At 39.3% G+C, this 18,937-nt stretch overlaps 1 protein-coding gene across 1 annotated transcript in view; it reads right to left on the bottom strand.

Moving 5' to 3' along the window:
- Positions 1-18,937, bottom strand: part of fstl5 (follistatin-like 5) — a 225,944-nt gene that overhangs the window by 165,643 nt on the left and 41,364 nt on the right. Inside the window, exon 3 of the mRNA XM_036568782.1 lies at positions 12,940-12,973. Within this exon, the coding sequence (XP_036424675.1) occupies positions 12,940-12,973 (34 nt within the window). The remainder of the gene's footprint in view (positions 1-12,939; positions 12,974-18,937) is intronic.

Raw genomic sequence — 18,937 nt, 5'->3', positions numbered from 1 at the left:
CTCTCAGAGAAACCAGACTAAATACTACTATTTAGTGTGTTCACTTATAATGTTAAAATTAGTCATTTAACTAAATAAATATCAAATCTAAATGATATCTCATCAATAAAACATCTGTAGCTGTTTTGAAGGCCAATTTAAAGGTGTGTGGGACTAAAGGAAGTGGAAGTAGTGTCCTAAATCTGTATTAATGCAAATTAAGTTAAAGCATAAAAAATGTAATGCTATTTCTTATATTTTTCTCAGATGCTAAAAAGACAATTGTTGCTCTACAAAACTATTTGGCAATACTTCACCTGAACCAGCTACATAACATTTGCATAATCATGCCATTGCATTTTTTTCAGTGATATAACTGTATCATGTTACAATTACTGCGGATAATATCATGACAGCTTCTTTCTTTCTTTTTTTATTTTTTCCCAATTTTATTGAGAATTTAGACATATCAAGTTCCACCCACTAGTTTGGACTTCCCCACAATACTACTAGTGCTAGGAGGGAGAAAGCTAGCACAAGCTCCAGCTTAAGTGGTGCAGATTTTGCAGTCATTCATTTAAGGTGGAATGGGAAAATTAGAAGAAGAGGCCGGCAAATGAAAAGATGACTTCAGCTTTTTTTAAAAAAATGTAATGTTGAGAGATATTTTTCAAGAAACTGTTCTACTTTTGAGGAGAAGCTTCCTGCCAGAGATGTGAGAAAAGCAACTATAGCTGAGCTAAAGCTTAAAGCAGAGCCGAGTAAGTCTGTGTTCTTATTTATATTTTACTTTTTGTCTATATTAGTACATTAGCACATATTAAGACATTTATAGCCAAGATGGTAAAATGTTACTTCAATAAAATGGACATGAAATGTTGTGGCTCCCAAAGTGGTTTGATTTTTATTGAAAGCACAAAATGGCTCTTCTTAACATTTGGGTTGCCGACCTCTGGTCATGACAATTACAGGTATTTACATGATGTCCACCATGACACATCCATGGTAATGTTAATGTTATGTAGCAGGGTTCAAGCAAAGTGTTGCTGACTGTTTTTAGTCACAAAGTTATATCACAACTCCTCCACTGTACCCCCAACTGACCTCATAGGATTTTGAGCCCCGCTGGGACTACTATGAAAATTAGCCTGGACTTGCAACTGCCTGGGCTGTAATTCAAATGACATACCTAATATAGATGTACCCTTGAATTAAATCTGACACTCAACACATTAAATTTATATTCATGTTTCATTTCGAATCCAATGTGCTTGAGAACAGAGCCAAAACTACCAGAATGTATATGGGGATATTTTTATAATATCACACAAACAGCTTATTTCCTCTTGAAATGTGATTTTGTACTGTCACCACAGAGATACTGGCTTTCTAGCAGCATCACAGCGACTGCGGATGTGCCAGCCACTTCATTTTAGATTCCAATTACAGAGCATTCTGGGATGTTCTTGTGTATGCTGTCTATCTCTCTCTCTATCCCCAATTCTGACATCCAATTTCATTTTGCTTTATATGCTGTCGTGGCTCATCCATCCGAGTCTATTGTTTCATATGGCCAGCTGTCCATGAACTGAATGTACAAAACGCATGGCATTTACCCCGTCTCGAGTGAAGTCGCAAACGTAACGGCCAATTTGCGAGAACTGTACCATAATGAAAGGCTACATAATTGACTGTGCTTTAAAGGCAGGCCATTATATCAGACTGTGAAAGGAAACATTTGCTTCCTTTCACATTCTTAGCCTCCTAAGGGATCAGACTTAAAACAAGAGAAAGATAATTACTTTGATATTGAATAATTAAAAGTGCATTTATGGCTAATTTACACACAGGACATTAAGGGAAGGTATAAATTAGGTGGCCAGCCAGTTAATTCCTCTGAACTTTATTGAGTTAAGATCTAAAAGCTAATTGAGAGCTTTTCTTTTTTCGCAAAGTTGCTGCAAGTGCAATAATTAGCACCAAACAGGTGAGAAAACAACACTTCAAATACATTATTCTAATCATTATTGTATTGTAATTATTATCTAATCAATCTTTCATTTGCCTGGTCACATAAAGCCAATGAGTGAATAAAGATTTGAAATATATTTCGGTATCAAGTTCACAAATTCCATCAAAGAGACAATTATCCAGGTTTTTTAAGCAAATAAAGTTTCTAATAATGTGGCGTGACAGCAACAGCTGACAGGTGTATGTGCTTGAGCTTGCTGGAGGCCGTTTTCACTATTAAGACTTCAAAGATTATCCACAAGAGAGCAGTCTGACAGGAGGGAACTGGTCTCTACTCTCATCATCCTGCATTCTGGTGCTTTCATACATTAAACATCCAGCAGAGATGTGTATGTGTTTAAGGTAGAACTGTACTGAATATGTGCAGTGCTGCGTCAAACAGACCTCTGAGGTTGTGCATCACTTTATAGTCGACAACATGCCAAAATAAAGGATGCTGTTTTTTCAGAATTTTTTTCTCAATTTCAGACAATTTCATGACACCATGATACAAACAAAATTGTCCCAAACTTCCCTATATATATTTTTTAATTAGATATTTTCAAAATTTTTGCATAATTGAATCATTAAAATGAGTTGATGTGAAATGTTTCATTCTAGCAAAACATACAAAGTCTGAATTGTTCACGGTGGTGGTGACAGGAACCAGGTGTATGAGGGAGGGATTAGGACCAATTACAGTTGAGGGAGATTTCAGAACAAACAATGTGGTGATAATAACCAATCATAGTCATGGGGAGGTCTCAGAACGCATTACATGGTTATTTGGACCAATCACTGTCACAGAACAAACAATATGGTGATTTGGACAAAACACAGTCAGAGGCGGTTTGGACCTATCAGTGTCCAGGGCAGGTCTATGTAAAAAAAAAATAAAAGTGTGGTTATTTGGACCAATTACAGTCCAGGTCCAGGTTTTAGAACAAACAATATGGTGATGAAGACCAATCACAGACAGGGGGAGGTCTCAGAACACACAATGTGGTGATTAGGACTAATCACAGTTAGGGGATGTCTCAGAAAGAATCATGTGGTGAAAAGAACTAATCATAATCAGGAGAAGGTCTCAGAACAAACATGTGGTGATTAGGACCAATCACAGTCAGAGGGAGGTCTCAGAAGGAATAATGTGGTGAGAAAGATCAATCAGAGCCAGGAGGAGGTCTCAGGATAAATGATATGGTAATTTGGACCAATCCCTGTTAAGACAAGGTGTCAGAAACAACAATGTGATTATTAAGACCAATCACAGTCAGGGGCAGGTCTCAGAACGAACGATGTTGTGATTAGAACCAATCACAGTCAAGGTGACCAGTCAATATGGTGATTAAGACTAATCACAGTTGGGGGACAAACTAGATGGTCACTTGGACCAATTACTGTCAAAAGGAGATCTCAGAAAAACAGTGGTTATTTGGACCAATCACAGTCAGGGAAGGTCTCACAACAAACAATGTGGTGATTACGACCAATCAGAGTCAGGGGATGTCTCAAAACAAATGATGCAGTGGAGTTCTATTTAGACAAAAAAACATTGTGTTGCTTCAAAACATAATTTCAGTTTGAAGCACACTGCCAGCTGAAGACTCTCATACTGTTGCTGTCCAACAAACACATGTATCTCCATATTTGTTGATTTTTATTTTCTACATTATTTGAAAATTCCATGATGAATGGACCAATAGAAAATGCTTCATAATCCATCCATCCATCATCTAAACCACTTATCCTTCTGGGTCGCGGTGGGGTGCTGGAGCCTATCCCAGCTGTCATTGGGCGGAAGGCAGGATACACCCTGGACAGGTCGCCAGTCCATCGCAGGGCAGACAGACAGACATACACATTCTCACACACACTCACACCTAGGGGCAATTTAGCATCTCGAATCAACCTGACTGCATGTCTTTGAACTGTGGGAGGAAACCAGAGTACCCGGAGGAGCAGACACGGGGAGAACATACAAACTCCACACAGAAATGACCCGGGTCACCCGGCCGGGAATCGAACCCAGGCCATTCTTGCTGTGAGGCGACAGCGCTACCCACTGCACCAGCGTGCCGCCTGCTTCATAATCACTTATATAAAAAAACATTTTTGCCTTTTCCTTTAAAGTTACTATTTTGGAGATACGTGTTTTTCTTTGGACAGTGAAGACATAGTAACACCAACTACTCAAATTTTAGGCTACTACTGCCAAAGCCACTTAACCATCACATTTGACAAAGCTTGCTGTTTTACATGGGGTGTTTAGGTGAAGATGCCGATTTTATGATATCGATTCGATGCATATCAGTGTTAATTTGTATGTAGCACAAAATCATATTTGGACTCCTAAATTACATAATAATTGATTTTCCCTGGAAAAATGTACCACAGTATCAGCTATGCAATATTTTAGTTTACCACGTGGGGATAACGTCAGTTTTCAAAAATATCATTCATTTTTCCCATGGAGGTTTAGATCCAGGGTTTCTTGGACGCATCTTCAGAGGTCATGGACTGCATCCTAATACTAAAGGTGAGCTGTTAATAGATACACTTTAATCAGTGTAATATGTTTACATAAAGAAGAGCTCTCCTTTCAGCCTCTCTCTTCAATGTTCTGCCCAAGCCTTGACCCCAAAACAAACAGACACATGCTAGGTTGGGATGCTGGTGCTAAATTAGATGTTGTTGCACACTGATAGCTTCAGATGTGCTCAGCAAAATGATTACTTGTCTGGCAGAAAGAGAGAGAAGTAGGTCATCCTTCATGTTCTTCAGCTACTCTTAGCTTTTTCCATTGTTAAAAAAGCCATACTGATGCTGAATCTTGGAATTAGGTGGGTCATTTTCTTTTCAATTTCTGTTCATCTGTTCTTTTTTTGTTTAGTTTGACACTAAGGTATAAACAGTGGCAAACTGGGCATTTTTTGGTATTATTTTCAATCTATTTGTATTTTTGTGCTATCATTTATTTAAAGAACCAACACTTTTGTACTGGGTTTTATCAGACCGCACGTGTGTAGCTGGCTAGCTAGAAGGCTAAACTATGGCCTCCCACCATGTACTGTGGATGTGCAGTATGATTGACAGGCAAGTAGATAGGTCTGCTTGACCTGATTGGTTGACAGGCAATTAGACATGCCTTTTTGTCCTTTTTGGTTGAATGTTGGGTGGTCTTCTTCATATTTTCTCATTTACAGAGCTGGAGGGTCTTTTGTCCTCTGGGCATATATTTTACTGACAGGTGCCAGAATGTGATAGGAATTTCATTAATTGCTACAAAAAAGTGTCCTGAAATAATAATTAATGTTGATATACAAACTCAGGTGCTTCCGCTGTTTATGCTACAACCCCACTGATGTTTTTCATCTGAGGTCACTTGTCCTTCATTTGGTACACTCTCATGAAGGGAGGTGGGGGGTGTCTACAAAAAGTGTTCATGTGAGGGGGTCAGTATGGCCTTGGCTGAGGACGGCAGTGGTATTGAAGCATGAATAGCAGAAGCTGTCATAGTAGCACTTGATGCATTTTTACTTTTCAAAGTATTTTCATTTTAAAAGTAGGTTTTATAACAGTATTTGTTTTCCCTTGGAAACATTTCCTCACTTACACATTTACACTGTGTTTACATTCTTTTTTCATAAGCCATTCACATTTAGTTTAGAGGTCCTGTTCTTTTGTGCCCAGCATTATTCTGAGATTGGTCCCAGCTCTCACTTTGGAGCTTTTGCATTTTATTTTTGGTGAAAAGGATCCCAAAAATAGCAGAATAGCATCTAACTAACTACCATCTTACTAAGTTCCTATATTGAGAGAGAGATACTGGATACATTAAGGAATTCCACCGCAGTTCTATGGGGAACTCAGTACTTGACAAGTAGTTTTATGCTGCTTTCACTTCTACTCTACTTTTACTGTTATTTTACTGAAATATAGTTTTTTCACTTTGTATTGGATTATTGATCCAGCTTGCTCTGACTGTTCCTGTTGCACGCAAAGTGTTGGCCCTGTCTTCAGGATATGGCCAGGAGTCCAAGAGAGCATGGACAGATGGACTTGATCAACTTTTTTAACTGTCAGAAAACAAATAGTTACAGCTCAAGAGCATTTCATAGAACAGAAATACATCAAAGTTCTTTTTATTTATCAGTGCTGTTTCTTTGAACGTATATGTCTCTCCTTTAACTGGAAGGTTATTTGTCAAGTCATAGACTGTATTATATGATCGTGAAGTGGGATCCTCCCACTGATTGCAGGGTTAGCGCGATAGACTTCACTAAATGAGTAAATTGCGGGAGGTCATAACGCAGGCCAGATTCACACAACCTTCTCCTGGCCCAAAGAACATTGCAAAGATGAGAAAAGGATGAGGAAGGAAGAAAGAGTGCATTAAACAGAATTGTTGGCGACAGCTGAGCCCGCCCTTTATGATAATGCCCCCTCTCCAATTACAGCTATGACCTTCGGCAGTTCTGTCGTAAGCTGAGCTCTTCATTAGACTCTGATTAGCTGCCAGCAGAGCCACTGCCAGAGCTGATATCTTTGGACTGACCCCAGATCAGCTTCACGCAGGGGGTTTATAGCTCATATTACGCTGATGGAGAGACCGAGGGGCGAGATGCATTTCTCACGCCTCAAGAAACCTTCCAGCTCTCCCTTCAGGGCACTTGGCACCGACTGATGGACGCCGGGCCATCTATAACACTGACGAGCTCTGGTCTAAGGCCAGATCAAGATTTACAGCAGGAACTGCCGCGTAGCTATTTGTTAACATGGTCATTAATGTAACTCTGCATGTGCATGACCACAGTGTCTCCAGTCAGCCTGACTGATGCTGTTGAGCTCAAACTCATGCTGACTATGAATTCACAAGTCACTGAACTACTGCATAAAGATCATTATATAGAATATCACTGTAAAGAATATAGAATTTAAAAGTCAGTTAGTTTAACAGTCAGTCAACATTTTGGATGAAATTTAATAAAACACTTGAAATGTTAAATATTTGAATATATCTAATACATGTTTGCTTTTCGTAAATTTTTAGAAGACAAAGAAGATGAATAAGAAGAAATATAAGAAGAAGAAGAAGAAGAAGAAGAAGAAGAAGAAGGATAACTAAGGATATCCAACAGGATAGAAGAAAAAGGAACAGCAAGACAAAGAAGTAAAAGAAGAATATAATCATCATCATCACCACCATCATCTGAAGAAGAAGAAGAAGAAGAAGAAGAAGAAGAAGAAGAAGAAGAAGAAGAAGAAGAAGAAGAAGCAGGAGTCAAAACAAGTTGAGGAAGAAGAGAAAGAAGAAAGGATAGAAGAAGACAGAATAAGAAAAGAAGGCAGAGAAGAGATACACAAAAATGATGATAAAGAAGGTCCAAGAGTATAGAAGAAGTTGAGAAACAAGAGACAGAAGAAGAAAAAAGGATAGAAGAGAGAAGAAGAAAATAAGGTGGACAAGAAGGGATAGAAGAAGAAAAAGATGATGACGATGATGATGATGATGGTGATGATGATTACAATCCAAGAAGACAGATAAAAAAGAAGGCAATGAAGATAACATAGAAAAAGATGATGAAGAATAAGGTCCAAGACTGTAAAAAAAGAAGAAGAGAGAGAAGAAAGAAAGAAAGAATAGAAAAGAGAAGAATGTGGATGAGAAGAGGTAGAAGAAGAAAAAGATGAGGATGACGATGATGCAAGAGGATAGGCAAAAATGGAAAGCAATGAGGGAGATGAAGAAGAAAAAGAAAAAGAAAAAAAAATAAGTTAAAGAAGAAAAAGAAGGAAAAAATTTCCATAAGAAGAGAGGAAATAAAAAAATGGAAGACAGAAGAAGAAAAGAAGGTGAAGAAGAAAAAGAAGTCAATGAAGACAGAACAAGAAAAAGATGATGAAGAAGGTCCAAAAGAGAAGAAGAAGAAGAAGAAGAAGAAGAAGAAGAAGAAGAAGAAGAAGAACAAGAACAAGAACAACAACAACAACAACAACAACAACAAGGAGTTGAAATTAAGTTAAAGATGAGATAGAAGAAGAAAAAGCTAAAGATGAAGATCCAAGACGATAGACAAAAAACGATAGCAATAAAGATGATTAAAAAGAAAACTATGAAGAAGAAGATCCAAGAGTAAAAAAAAAGGACAAGAACAAAAACAAGAAATAGGAGAACGATGGGAAGAAGAAAAATCCCTCACTGAAATAAAACTGAAATTAAATGCAGTATTTTTAACAACATCTTGGTTGCAGCGTATGCAGCTGTGTTGACGAACAGTTCAGCCACGTTTAAAGACAAAATGTCCTCTTGGTCCTGCCACATCAGGTGGGTTATTATCGACTCTGAGTCATCCAGCGAGTCTGCAGACCAGACTGCAGTGACCCTCCTAAAACCCACTTTCCTCCTGCCTTTTCATTTCACAAAGTTTCTTCCTACTCCTCTAGGAGACCAGAAGGTCAGAGATGATCACCAAAGCAAGACCAGTCATCACTCCACACAACTACAGCACACACTAATTGCCACTATTCAGCCCCCACAATGCTCCATCTCTCTGTTTTCAGCCTCCAGGGAGATGTGAGCAGTGAGGGGAAGTGATGGGAGGAGGAAGGATTCCAGAAAACAGTGTTTCTTCTCCAAGGTTGATTTATTAATAAATACAGGAGAGACGCACACGCCAGGAGTAAGAGCTAAAGACCATATGCCCGATATTTCTGCACATCTGGCAGCGGTAGATTAGCAATAGCGATGCGTTCTCTCTCTATATGTTGCTCTTGTTCGCCCTCCCTCTCCCTGTTCTTCACTCTGTCCTTTGTCCTTATCTGTCAGCATATTTGGTCAGAGTGAGCGAACACTGTTTTTTTTCTGTTTCCATTTCTCTTCTCTGCAGGCGGAAGGTCAATACCCCGCTTCCCTTTACCAGTGCCCACGTCTTATTGATGTAGTGCAACACTTGAGGCGTGAGATTTCATCTCTCGCTCACAAACACATGCACAGAAATGGAAACGTATATTTATTGTAGAAATAGAAAGCAGAATTACCCTCATGGGGCATCATATATGAGATCAATCTATAGCCTGAAGGTTTAGTTATCTAACACATGTTAACGTTCTTAATGATTTGTTCTAAATATTTTAACAAAACTCTTAAAAATAAAGGTGCCAAGAGGGTTCAGTGAAGTGATGCCATGGGAGAGTCTTTTCATAGATGGATCTTTAAAGTACCATGAGTTCTATGTAGAATCAGTTGCATGTTTAAATGGTTCTTTGCATGGTGAAACCTTTTTGAAAATAGTTCTATCTAGTACCAACATTTGCTCTGCTAAAACACTACAATATCTGTCAAGACAATTAGCTGTAATAGTAACATGCAGTCTTAGCAAAATAATTGTATATAGTAGGCAAATGTTCTTTGAGTTGTGATGATTTCATGTATAACCATCACTTCTACTAAAGAACTCTTTAAGAATCCCTTTTTTAAGGCTGGATCTCATTTGCCCTCATATCCACCTTATATTTTATTGAACACATTTGATATGCATCACTTTTGGTTCTTGGACTTTAGTGGAAGCTTTTTAAAGAGACATTTTATCAGTGAGGTGTGTGACTACAGAGAACATTTTTTTAAGTATAAAGAAAGTCCACATGACTTGAAGTTTAAATAGATAGTGGATCTAGAAAATTGTACCTGAATGGTAAAGGCATGGCAGGGAGTTTCAGCAGGGTGGCACTGTGAATGTGTGGTGGAAGGGAGGGTGTATGGCAGTGTAGTGAGGTTGGACAGTTGCTCTGCAGATTGCTAATAGTAAAGGACTCTCCCCTTAAAGGCAAAGTGGGTCAGACGGCAGGTCCATACAATGTGAATGTAAGAGCAGGGTAGGGGCGGAGTTGGAGAGAGGTAGGTTGGACAGTTGTTCAACCAATTGCTGATAGAAAAACAACTGCCACCTCTCAAAAGGCGCAAACACCCACCACATGGTGGAAGCCAGTGTTGTAGTTGACATTTTGGGTGGCATCTGGGGTATCTAAATCAGAGTCACAGACGGCACTGGCCACTTTGGCCACCCCTTTAAAATGACACAAGGTTTAACAAACCTTCACATAATGTAATTTTGGGTTTTGCAGTGTGTAGGGTTAGGGTCATCTCATTAACAAAATTTGTTTCCTAAGAAACCATTCACAGAAAGTTTGTTTTGGGAACCAAAAGTGGTTCAGCGCACAAAAAGCCCTATATCGCAACTTTTTTTGTAGAGTGCAGCACGAAACAATAACTGGTTAAGAACTTTTACATTATGCTGAGGTTCTTCAAATTTCACAAAGATTCTTTACAGCCACATATCTCATTCGCAAAAATGGTTCTTTGAAGAACCATACATTGAAAAGTTCCAAAGGTGGTTTCTACATGAAAATTTAATATATGGCAATATATGGATTTCAAATATATGACATATTAGCATATATGGATTTCCCTCATATCCACCTTATATTCATAACATAGACCAATATGTGACATAAATGCCAATTATTTGAAAAAAAAATTGGTCATTAAAATATTCTCTTGTTAGAAGAGAACCTCCATTTTAGACAATTTTCAGTTTTTGACATAATTTGGAAATTCCTGTTACCCTTTACATCATATGCAAATTTCATGATGAATGGACTAAAAGAAACACAAAATTACTTGGAAAAAAGTCTGGCTCCATTGACTTACATTAAAAATAAAGTAGGTTTTGTCCTCCTGTAAAGTTACAATTTTGGGGATTTTGGACAAGGTTTTCATCCGACAACAGTGATTATACAGTGGGGCAAAAAAGTATTTAGTCAGCCACTGATTGTGCAAGTTCTCCTACTTAGAAAGATGAGAGAGGTCTGTAATTTTCATCATAGGTACACTTCAACTATGAGAGACAGAATGAGAAAAAAATCCAGGAAATCACTTTGTAGGATTTTTAAAGAATTTATTTGTAAATTATGGTGGAAAATGAGTATTTGGTCAATAACAAAAGTTCAACTCAATACTTTGTAACATAACCTTTGTTGGCAATGACAGAGGTCAAACGTTTCCTGTAAGTCTTCACCAGGTTTGCACACACTGTAGCTGGTATTTTGGCCCATTCCTCCATGCAGATCTCCTCTAGAGCAGTGATGTTTTGGGGCTGTCGCTGGGCAACATGGACTTTCAACTCCCTCCACAAATTTTCTATGGGGTTGAGGTCCGGAGACTGGCTAGGCCACTCCAGGACCTTGAAATGCTTTTTACGGAGCCACTCCTTCGTTGCCCGAGCAGTGTGTTTGGGATCATTGTCATGCTGGAAGACCCAACCACGTTCCATCTTCAATGCTCTCACTGATGGAAAGAGGTTTTGGCTTAAAATCTCACGATACATGGCCCCGTTCATTCTTCCCTTAACACGGATCAGTCGTCCTGTCCCCTTTGCAGAAAAACAGCCCCAAAGCATGATGTTTCCACCCCCATGCTTCACAGTAGGTATGGTGTTCTTGGGATGCAACTCAGCATTCTTCTTCCTCCAAACACAACAACTTGAGTTTTTACCAAAAAGTTCTATTTTGGTTTCATCTGACCACATGATATTCTCCCAATCCTCTTCTGGATCATCCATATGCTCTCTGGCAAACTTCAGATGGGCCTGGACATGTACTGGCTTAAGCAGGGGGACACGCCTGGCACTGCAGGATTTGAGTCCCTCTCGGCGTAGTGTGTTACTGATGGTAGCCTTTGTTACTTTGGTCCCAGCTCTCTGCAGGTCATTCATCAGGTCCCTCCGCGTAGTTCTGGGATTTTTGTTCACCGTTCTCATGATCATTTTGACCCCACGGGATGAGATCTTGCGTGGGGCCCCAGATCGAGGGAGATTATCAATGGTCTTGTATGTCTTCCATTTTCTTACCATTGCTCCCACAGTTGATTTATTCACACCAACCTGCTTGCTTATTGTAGATTCACTCTTCCCAGTCTGGTGCAGGTCTACAATTTTCTTCCTGGTGTCCTTCGACAGCTCTTTGGTTGAGTTTGGAGTCTGACTGTTTGAGGCTGTGGACAGGTGTCTTTTATACAGATAACGAGGTCAAACAGGTGCCATTAATACAGGTAACGAGTGGAGGACAGAAGAGCTTCTTAAAGAACAAGTTACAGGTCTGTGAGAACCAGAAATCTTGCTTGTTTGTGGGTGACCAAATACTTATTTTCCACCATAATTTACAAATAAATTCTTTAAAAATCCTACAAAGTGATTTCCTAGATTTTTTTTCTCATTTTGTCTCTCATAGTTGAAGTGTACCTATGATGAAAATTACAGACCTCTCTCATCTTTCTAAGTAGGAGAACTTGCACAATCAGTGGTTGACTAAATACTTTTTTGCCCCACTGTATGTATGGTCCACATATTATGCATATATGTCCAATATTTATAGATATACATAACATATGTACATATGTTTTGAAATATGACCCTTATGGCCATATATCTGATTTCCATTTGGGTTCTCTTACACTGTAAAAAATGGCTCATCAGATCAACCTAAAAAAATTGACTTCATGTGGTAACAAGCAGTTGAACTAGTTCTATTTAACTCAAAAAATGACACTGACTGAAAGAATCATTCATTCAAAGTATTTATTTAAGTTGAACAAATCTAGTTAATTTACTTGTTACCACACGAAGTAAGGTTGATCTGATGAACTATTTCTAAAGTGTATGACATCACTCCAAAGACCCGTTCTGGTACCTTACTTTTGAGAGTGAGCAGTACCTTCACAGTGAAGTGAAGAACATTGCTACCAGTTTCCTAAGTGTCATCAATAATGTGAGCAATTTCTAGCAAAGCTCAACATTTTGAGCTGCAAGCTCAGGACAAGTGGGAGTGTATGAGAGGGAGGGAGAGAGAGAGAAAGAGAGAAAGAAATAAAAGAAAAGGAGAGGCGGTACATACCCTTAATCCGCAAACTCTCTGGGATCCCATCCTGCTGGAACAAGAACAGAGAGAGAGAGAGAAAACTCATAAAACATCACGTAGAGCGGTGCTTTCCAGACAGCTTGTCGATGGATCTCTAACAAGTAGCAGTCACACACTCCACACCTCGCCGTGTCACACATTTTACACACCCCAGGGACATAAGCCTGTTGAGACACGTCCCTGCAATGTCACATCAAAAAATGCCCAGGGCAATGATCGTTTCACGATGATTCAAACCGACTACACATCAATTCCTGCTTTTCTCTCATTGCCAGTGCCATCAAATTCATAGCGCGTACTGTATGATTAAACTTGACCTATAAATATTTACCCGGGGTATTTAAAGCCTAGTGAGCTGTCTCATAAGAAAACGTTTTCATATGAGCATTCCCAGCAGGAACAGTCTCAGCCAGGGAGATTTGCGGTCTGATAAAATCTTTATTTTGGGGAAATTCTGAAGAAGCATTGACGTATCTTTCTTTGAAGAAGCTGTAAGTCTGTTAACTCCCAGATCTTAGCTGTCAGATCAAGACCCTTTATTTTTTTTTATGCTATTTAAAAATGCCAGTCACCTTTTGCATTGTGTTCACCCTCTGGGGATCTGAGGGCATTTTCTCGATTTATGCATATCTTCTTAGATTCACCTTTTAAAGGCACTTGGATATAACATGATATTCATAAGTTTCATATCAAAATGCTCCATTATCTTTATCACTATTTTCCAAAACTGCTGCAGTAAACTCTGTAAACTCTCTACTGTAAACTCTCTGCACACCATCTCACGTGTCTCCGATGTCTCTGAGTGAAGAATAAAGGGTTGCGACGTGATGGGTAGGTTCTTAGTGATTTTCTGAGTGTGCATTGGTCAGTCACACAAAAATGTTATTGGACACACAAATCCATCAATTACACACAGTGAGAGGCAGGTGAAATGTTTCAACCCCTCTTTGTAGCCTCATAACTCCAGATGTGACTCATATGATAAGATGGAATTGAAAGGGCAACTTTGAACTATATTTCTGTGCTGTATTATTGAAAATATAGAGAAATTTATAGAAACATCTAATTTGATTTACGGGCACTAGAGCATTCAAATAGCATGATGAATGGGCTAATAGAAATGGTGCAACATTACAATTAACATACCTTATATTTATGTTACTGTAATTAAATACTACATTTCACAATAGTGACTGCAACCCTCAGTGTATATTTTTGTTTATTCTCTGACATTGATGAAACATATTTTGATAGTGCAAAAATGTGGCTGGTTTATCCCACTTGGGGATCAAATGGACAATTCCTGCATTAGAAATGCGGCAAGCTTTAGAATAAGCCACCAACCAGATGCAAAGATAGACTCAAGTACAGAGCAGTAGAGGCTCGAGAATTGTGCACAGTGTGGGATGAGTGCATTACCACTACACAACCACAGCAGGATAAAAGGGAGAAGGCTGCATAGCATCTTCAAATAAAAGAGTTTGTCTAAACTAAGGGAGAAAGCATTCAACAGAAAAGGACACTCATTTTTTTTTAATACTTACACAAGGAAAGCAAAAAAACTCAAGACCCTAGAGAATATGGTTTACCAGCTCAGCAGAGAGACATGCACATGGTAGCATGAACTCAAGACTGAGCAGTGATCTGTGGGAGAGCTCTCCTTAAGTAGAGCGTGCACATCTGTACCTGATTAGCCTCAATCAGCTTGTTGCGGATCTCTGACTCCTTCTAGTAGTTGGAGGTGGCCAGGACATTACAGATACCTTATATTATTTTCATCTTCATCTTGTTGCTGACATCGCAGCACCATTTTGAAGCAGGTGACAAGCTCACATCAAGCGTTAACTGGGCTTAGGTATAGCCTTTGTACTGTGAGGTTAGTCACTTTTAGTAAACAATTTAAGTAAATTTTGTCTTCTTGTACCAATATATATTTACACAGATGTTAAAATGTTTGAAAACAGGGATTTTCTTTATTAATATCATGCTTTCGCATTCCCAGCTTGATAGCATCATGTGATGGGGAGACCTAGCAAGCTAGTAAGTTGAAATTAGCCATAACAATAAAAAAAAATATGTAAAAATTGGGGTGAATATATATTTATATATTGTCCTTCTCCTATAAAGATACGATTTTGAAGATTTTCTCACAACAGCAACTTTATTAATTCGCTGAATTACCAGAGTAACTTTACCATTCAAACACACTGACATGACATGACACTAACTACATTTTGTAAGGACATCAACAGTATATTCATCCAGACCACATGACAGGGGAGGACGGAGCTGCATCTATGAGCAAGTCCATTTCTAAAGGTTAAAGGAAGCTTCTACAACTCCTTCCTCTATCATTGTGGAAGACACAAGGCAAATGTTACATGTCATCATTCTTTTAAACTCGGCCATTTCAAAGGGCAGCACTGTCAAATTATTTACCTCAGGGCAATCCGTATTTCATGTATATCGACAATCATCGCCATTACGAGGGCATTAAAAAGCCCAATTATTGCGGGTGGAATCCTCCATTAAGACTGGCCGGTCCACTGACTGTGAATAGGAATGACAGAGGCATGAATATTTGATACTCCGACTGCCGAGATTCATTTTCCTGGATGTGTGACTGGAGGAGCATGAGGAATGAGGAGGATTCATATTTTTTGATTCAGTCTTTTTCTTCGCTCCTTGTAGAGGAGCATAATGGAGTTGATGCATAATGCAGCGAGCCTAGAGCCACTACTAAAGCACTCCTGCACTTACTGTGTGTGTGTGTGTGTGTGTGTGTGAGAGAAAGAGAGAGAGAGAGAGAGAGAGAGAGAGAGAGAGAGAGAGAGAGAGAGAGAGAGAGAGAAATCCATCACTTAGAATGGACAGCAGCATCTGCTATTCACGTGTATGTGTTTGTGTCACTTACATCCAGAACAAATTGGGTAAGGGTGCCTGATTTGGTTACATAAGCACTTTGGCAGTGGTTTCCTTGTCTTATACTGAAAACACAGACAATTCCTGTAAGTCTTCAGTAAATCTGAGTGCAGTCTCTTTTTCTTTGTGGAGCCAAATGGTTCTCAGGGCCATACTGTTCTGTTCCGCACTGGTGCCAACTCGTGAGACCGATTATGGTTCTTTTTCCATCTGCTGTGCTGCTAAATCAGAACCAGGAAATACTGGAGAAAACTACACAAAAGAGCGGCTATGCTGCTAACAGCCTGCACACACACTACAAAACACATTTGATTGCAGCCGTCACTCTGACATCAGTCTCTCGACGTGTTCTCAGATTCTTTATCCTCTAAACCAGTAAGTTTTGAGTATCAGATACTGACACCAAGGCTGTACTGCGGTGGGCTGCACCTGTAGCTGGCTACCTGCCTACCTACCCAGCTAAGCCCAGAAGGGTACAGCTAAATGTATCACAGAACAATTCTGTTTTTATCTTTTTGTGTTCACTTCACTACCAGACATTCTAAATTGTGCTCTCAGACATGAGTTTTTATCCTCTAAATGGGTGTTTTTTAAGTATCAACTTACAGGAACCGAGCCTAAACTGTGGTGGGTGGCACCGTATGCTCACATTAGCTTAACCCAGCTGTCCACATCTTTAATAACAACAGAACAGGACTGATTTCTGCTTTCTTTGACTCCAACACCGGTCGGTTGACTTTTCTCACTATTATAAGCTTTGTAGTCTTGTGATAGCAGAGCACCAGTTAGTCGCATCGAACTCATACTGGTTTTGAATCTCACTAGCTAAGCTAGCTAGGAGAAAGGAAGCTAACATTAGCTCAGCTAGGAGGCTACAGCTCCAAACACCACAGTTCAGGTTTAATTTCGGCTTTCTGCCCTAACAGAAAACACCTGCCGCTCGACTTCACTTCCTCAGATTTGAGTCGTTATCATCACAGTTGTGTAAGTAGAGCATTCTTTGGTCAGCAGAACTGACAGCGTGCTAGCTGAGATAATGCTAACCAACTCTTCTCTCCTGGTTAGCAGTGCTGTTTAATATCTTGACATGTTAAATAGCACTGCTAGAAGCTTTAAAGCCGTGCACTGCTTTCATTTATTTGGCATCCGTTAGTATACAGATATAAACGTAGAACCAATCAGCAAATAGCTATGATGTTACATAATCCCACTGAATGCTTCTGTGGGCACATTCTGAACCTAGTTTTGAATCTCTTTGTGTCAAACTGTACTGACATTGGATGATTAGTTCTGGATCACAAATATCAATCCAATCCTCGAGAATGCAGTTACACCACCCTCCAGCCAATGCTGGGGGCTTTATACCCCTCTACCTGACATTGATTCTGAATTTAGGCTCCTGTGCCGCAACTACAGGGCATCTTCTTTTATGGACAGTTATTTTCTGTAGAGAATTTGCAAGCTGTTTTAGCAATAGGTGCACCTTAAAGTACCCAAATTCACTAATTAGAAGGGGTGTACAATGTTCTCTTACCGGTAAAAGGTTTGCTTCATAATATGTAAAGTTATATTGTAACTATAGCTTGGGAAGTTGGAAAGGACAACACATGAAGCTCCTCTTTCCTACTTAACGTCTTACAAATTTCCATCTCTATTTTCTATTTTTTGTTTTTGCAGCCCATCACCTCTCCATATTCTCTCTGTTCCATAGTCCTATGTTAGTCTTATAAGGTGGGATGGGTTGGGGGGTGTGGTCCGGCCTGCTAGGTTAAAGCAGAGGCCTGCCAGAACTCCAGACTAAAGGTCTGCACTGGCTTGAAACTGAAGCCCAAACCTGACTCATTTGTTAATTTTATTACAATGGACTTATGCATATTTGATGATACATGCAAACTGTTTTGAACCGCTGGTTTTCAATCAGACCAACTCTGTTGTCATCAGTTAGCATTGGGGTCAGCCTCATCCCTTCAGGCTCTCAGCTATTTTGTGGTTTCTGGCAAAAGGCTCAGCTCTCATCCATCCTCATGAAAATTGTAAGACATGAGCTACTCAGTGTTGCTCATATATGGAATGCTAGATCATTTATTGATGCCTCTGGACTTATTGGCTCTTTAAACAACATTTTATTCCCTCTAACTAAACTTTCCAGAGCAATTACCAACAACATTTAGAATATCAGGCATGATGTTAACACTCATTACTGTAATGTTGCAGCTGGTGTTGTTGCTTTTTTATCACATTTGGACCTTATATGTACCAAATATTAAGCCAATCACCAAAGATTATAAGCTCCACTTTTCATTTTTAGGAACTTCAAGCATCTCTTACTGGTTAAAACTGGTTCTCATACCTGTTTTTCTGTTATTCTTTATAAAGATAGTCTGCAGTGGGCAGGTCAGCCAGTTCCATAGTGTGGAAATCTTAAATACTGAGGAAAGAATTTATTGTACATAGGCATCTTAAGAGATCCAAACTTTACAAGGAAGCGTTTTTTGTCTTTTTCTTGACCAGCAACCCCTTGCATCCCCCTAAAATCAAGCCCCTGAGTACAACCACACTGAAAGTGAGATCTCAGCAAGAACATTTTATCTATAAACGCAAAAAAGTTAGCTTAGAGTAGGATAAGCTCATAGAGAAGAAGTAAGAGACTGAAAAAGACAAAAAAGGTTTGCTGACAAAGCTTTTCTCAAAGGTTTCATTTTTCCATTATTTTTCATTTGTCTGCAATGAGCAATTATGGTATTTCCAATGAAACAATTATCACAATGTATGAAGGTCATAAACACAATAACTCATTAGGTAATCTGTAATTAGCGTTGTTATGTAACAGATCTGTAATTTGGCTTTCTAGATGGATTACTCGGTTGCTGGTGTGAGACCTACTATGTCGGCTGATTTTTCTGTTCCTAGCGCCTCCTGTTTTTCAGCAGGGCCTTGGAGCGCCCATCTGCGTGACTAAAAATAAGCTGGCCACCAGCCGTCTGAACGCTTACTACCTCAACTTTATCTCTCCTACAAATCCCACAGAGCCCTTTCACCAGAGCAGCCCCTG

Source organism: Colossoma macropomum, unplaced genomic scaffold (assembly GCF_904425465.1).
Source record: "Colossoma macropomum unplaced genomic scaffold, Colossoma_macropomum, whole genome shotgun sequence".
NCBI lineage: Eukaryota > Metazoa > Chordata > Actinopteri > Characiformes > Serrasalmidae > Colossoma > Colossoma macropomum.
Note: the sequence above shows the minus strand (reverse complement) of the source record. Positions and strands in the feature narration are given on the sequence as shown.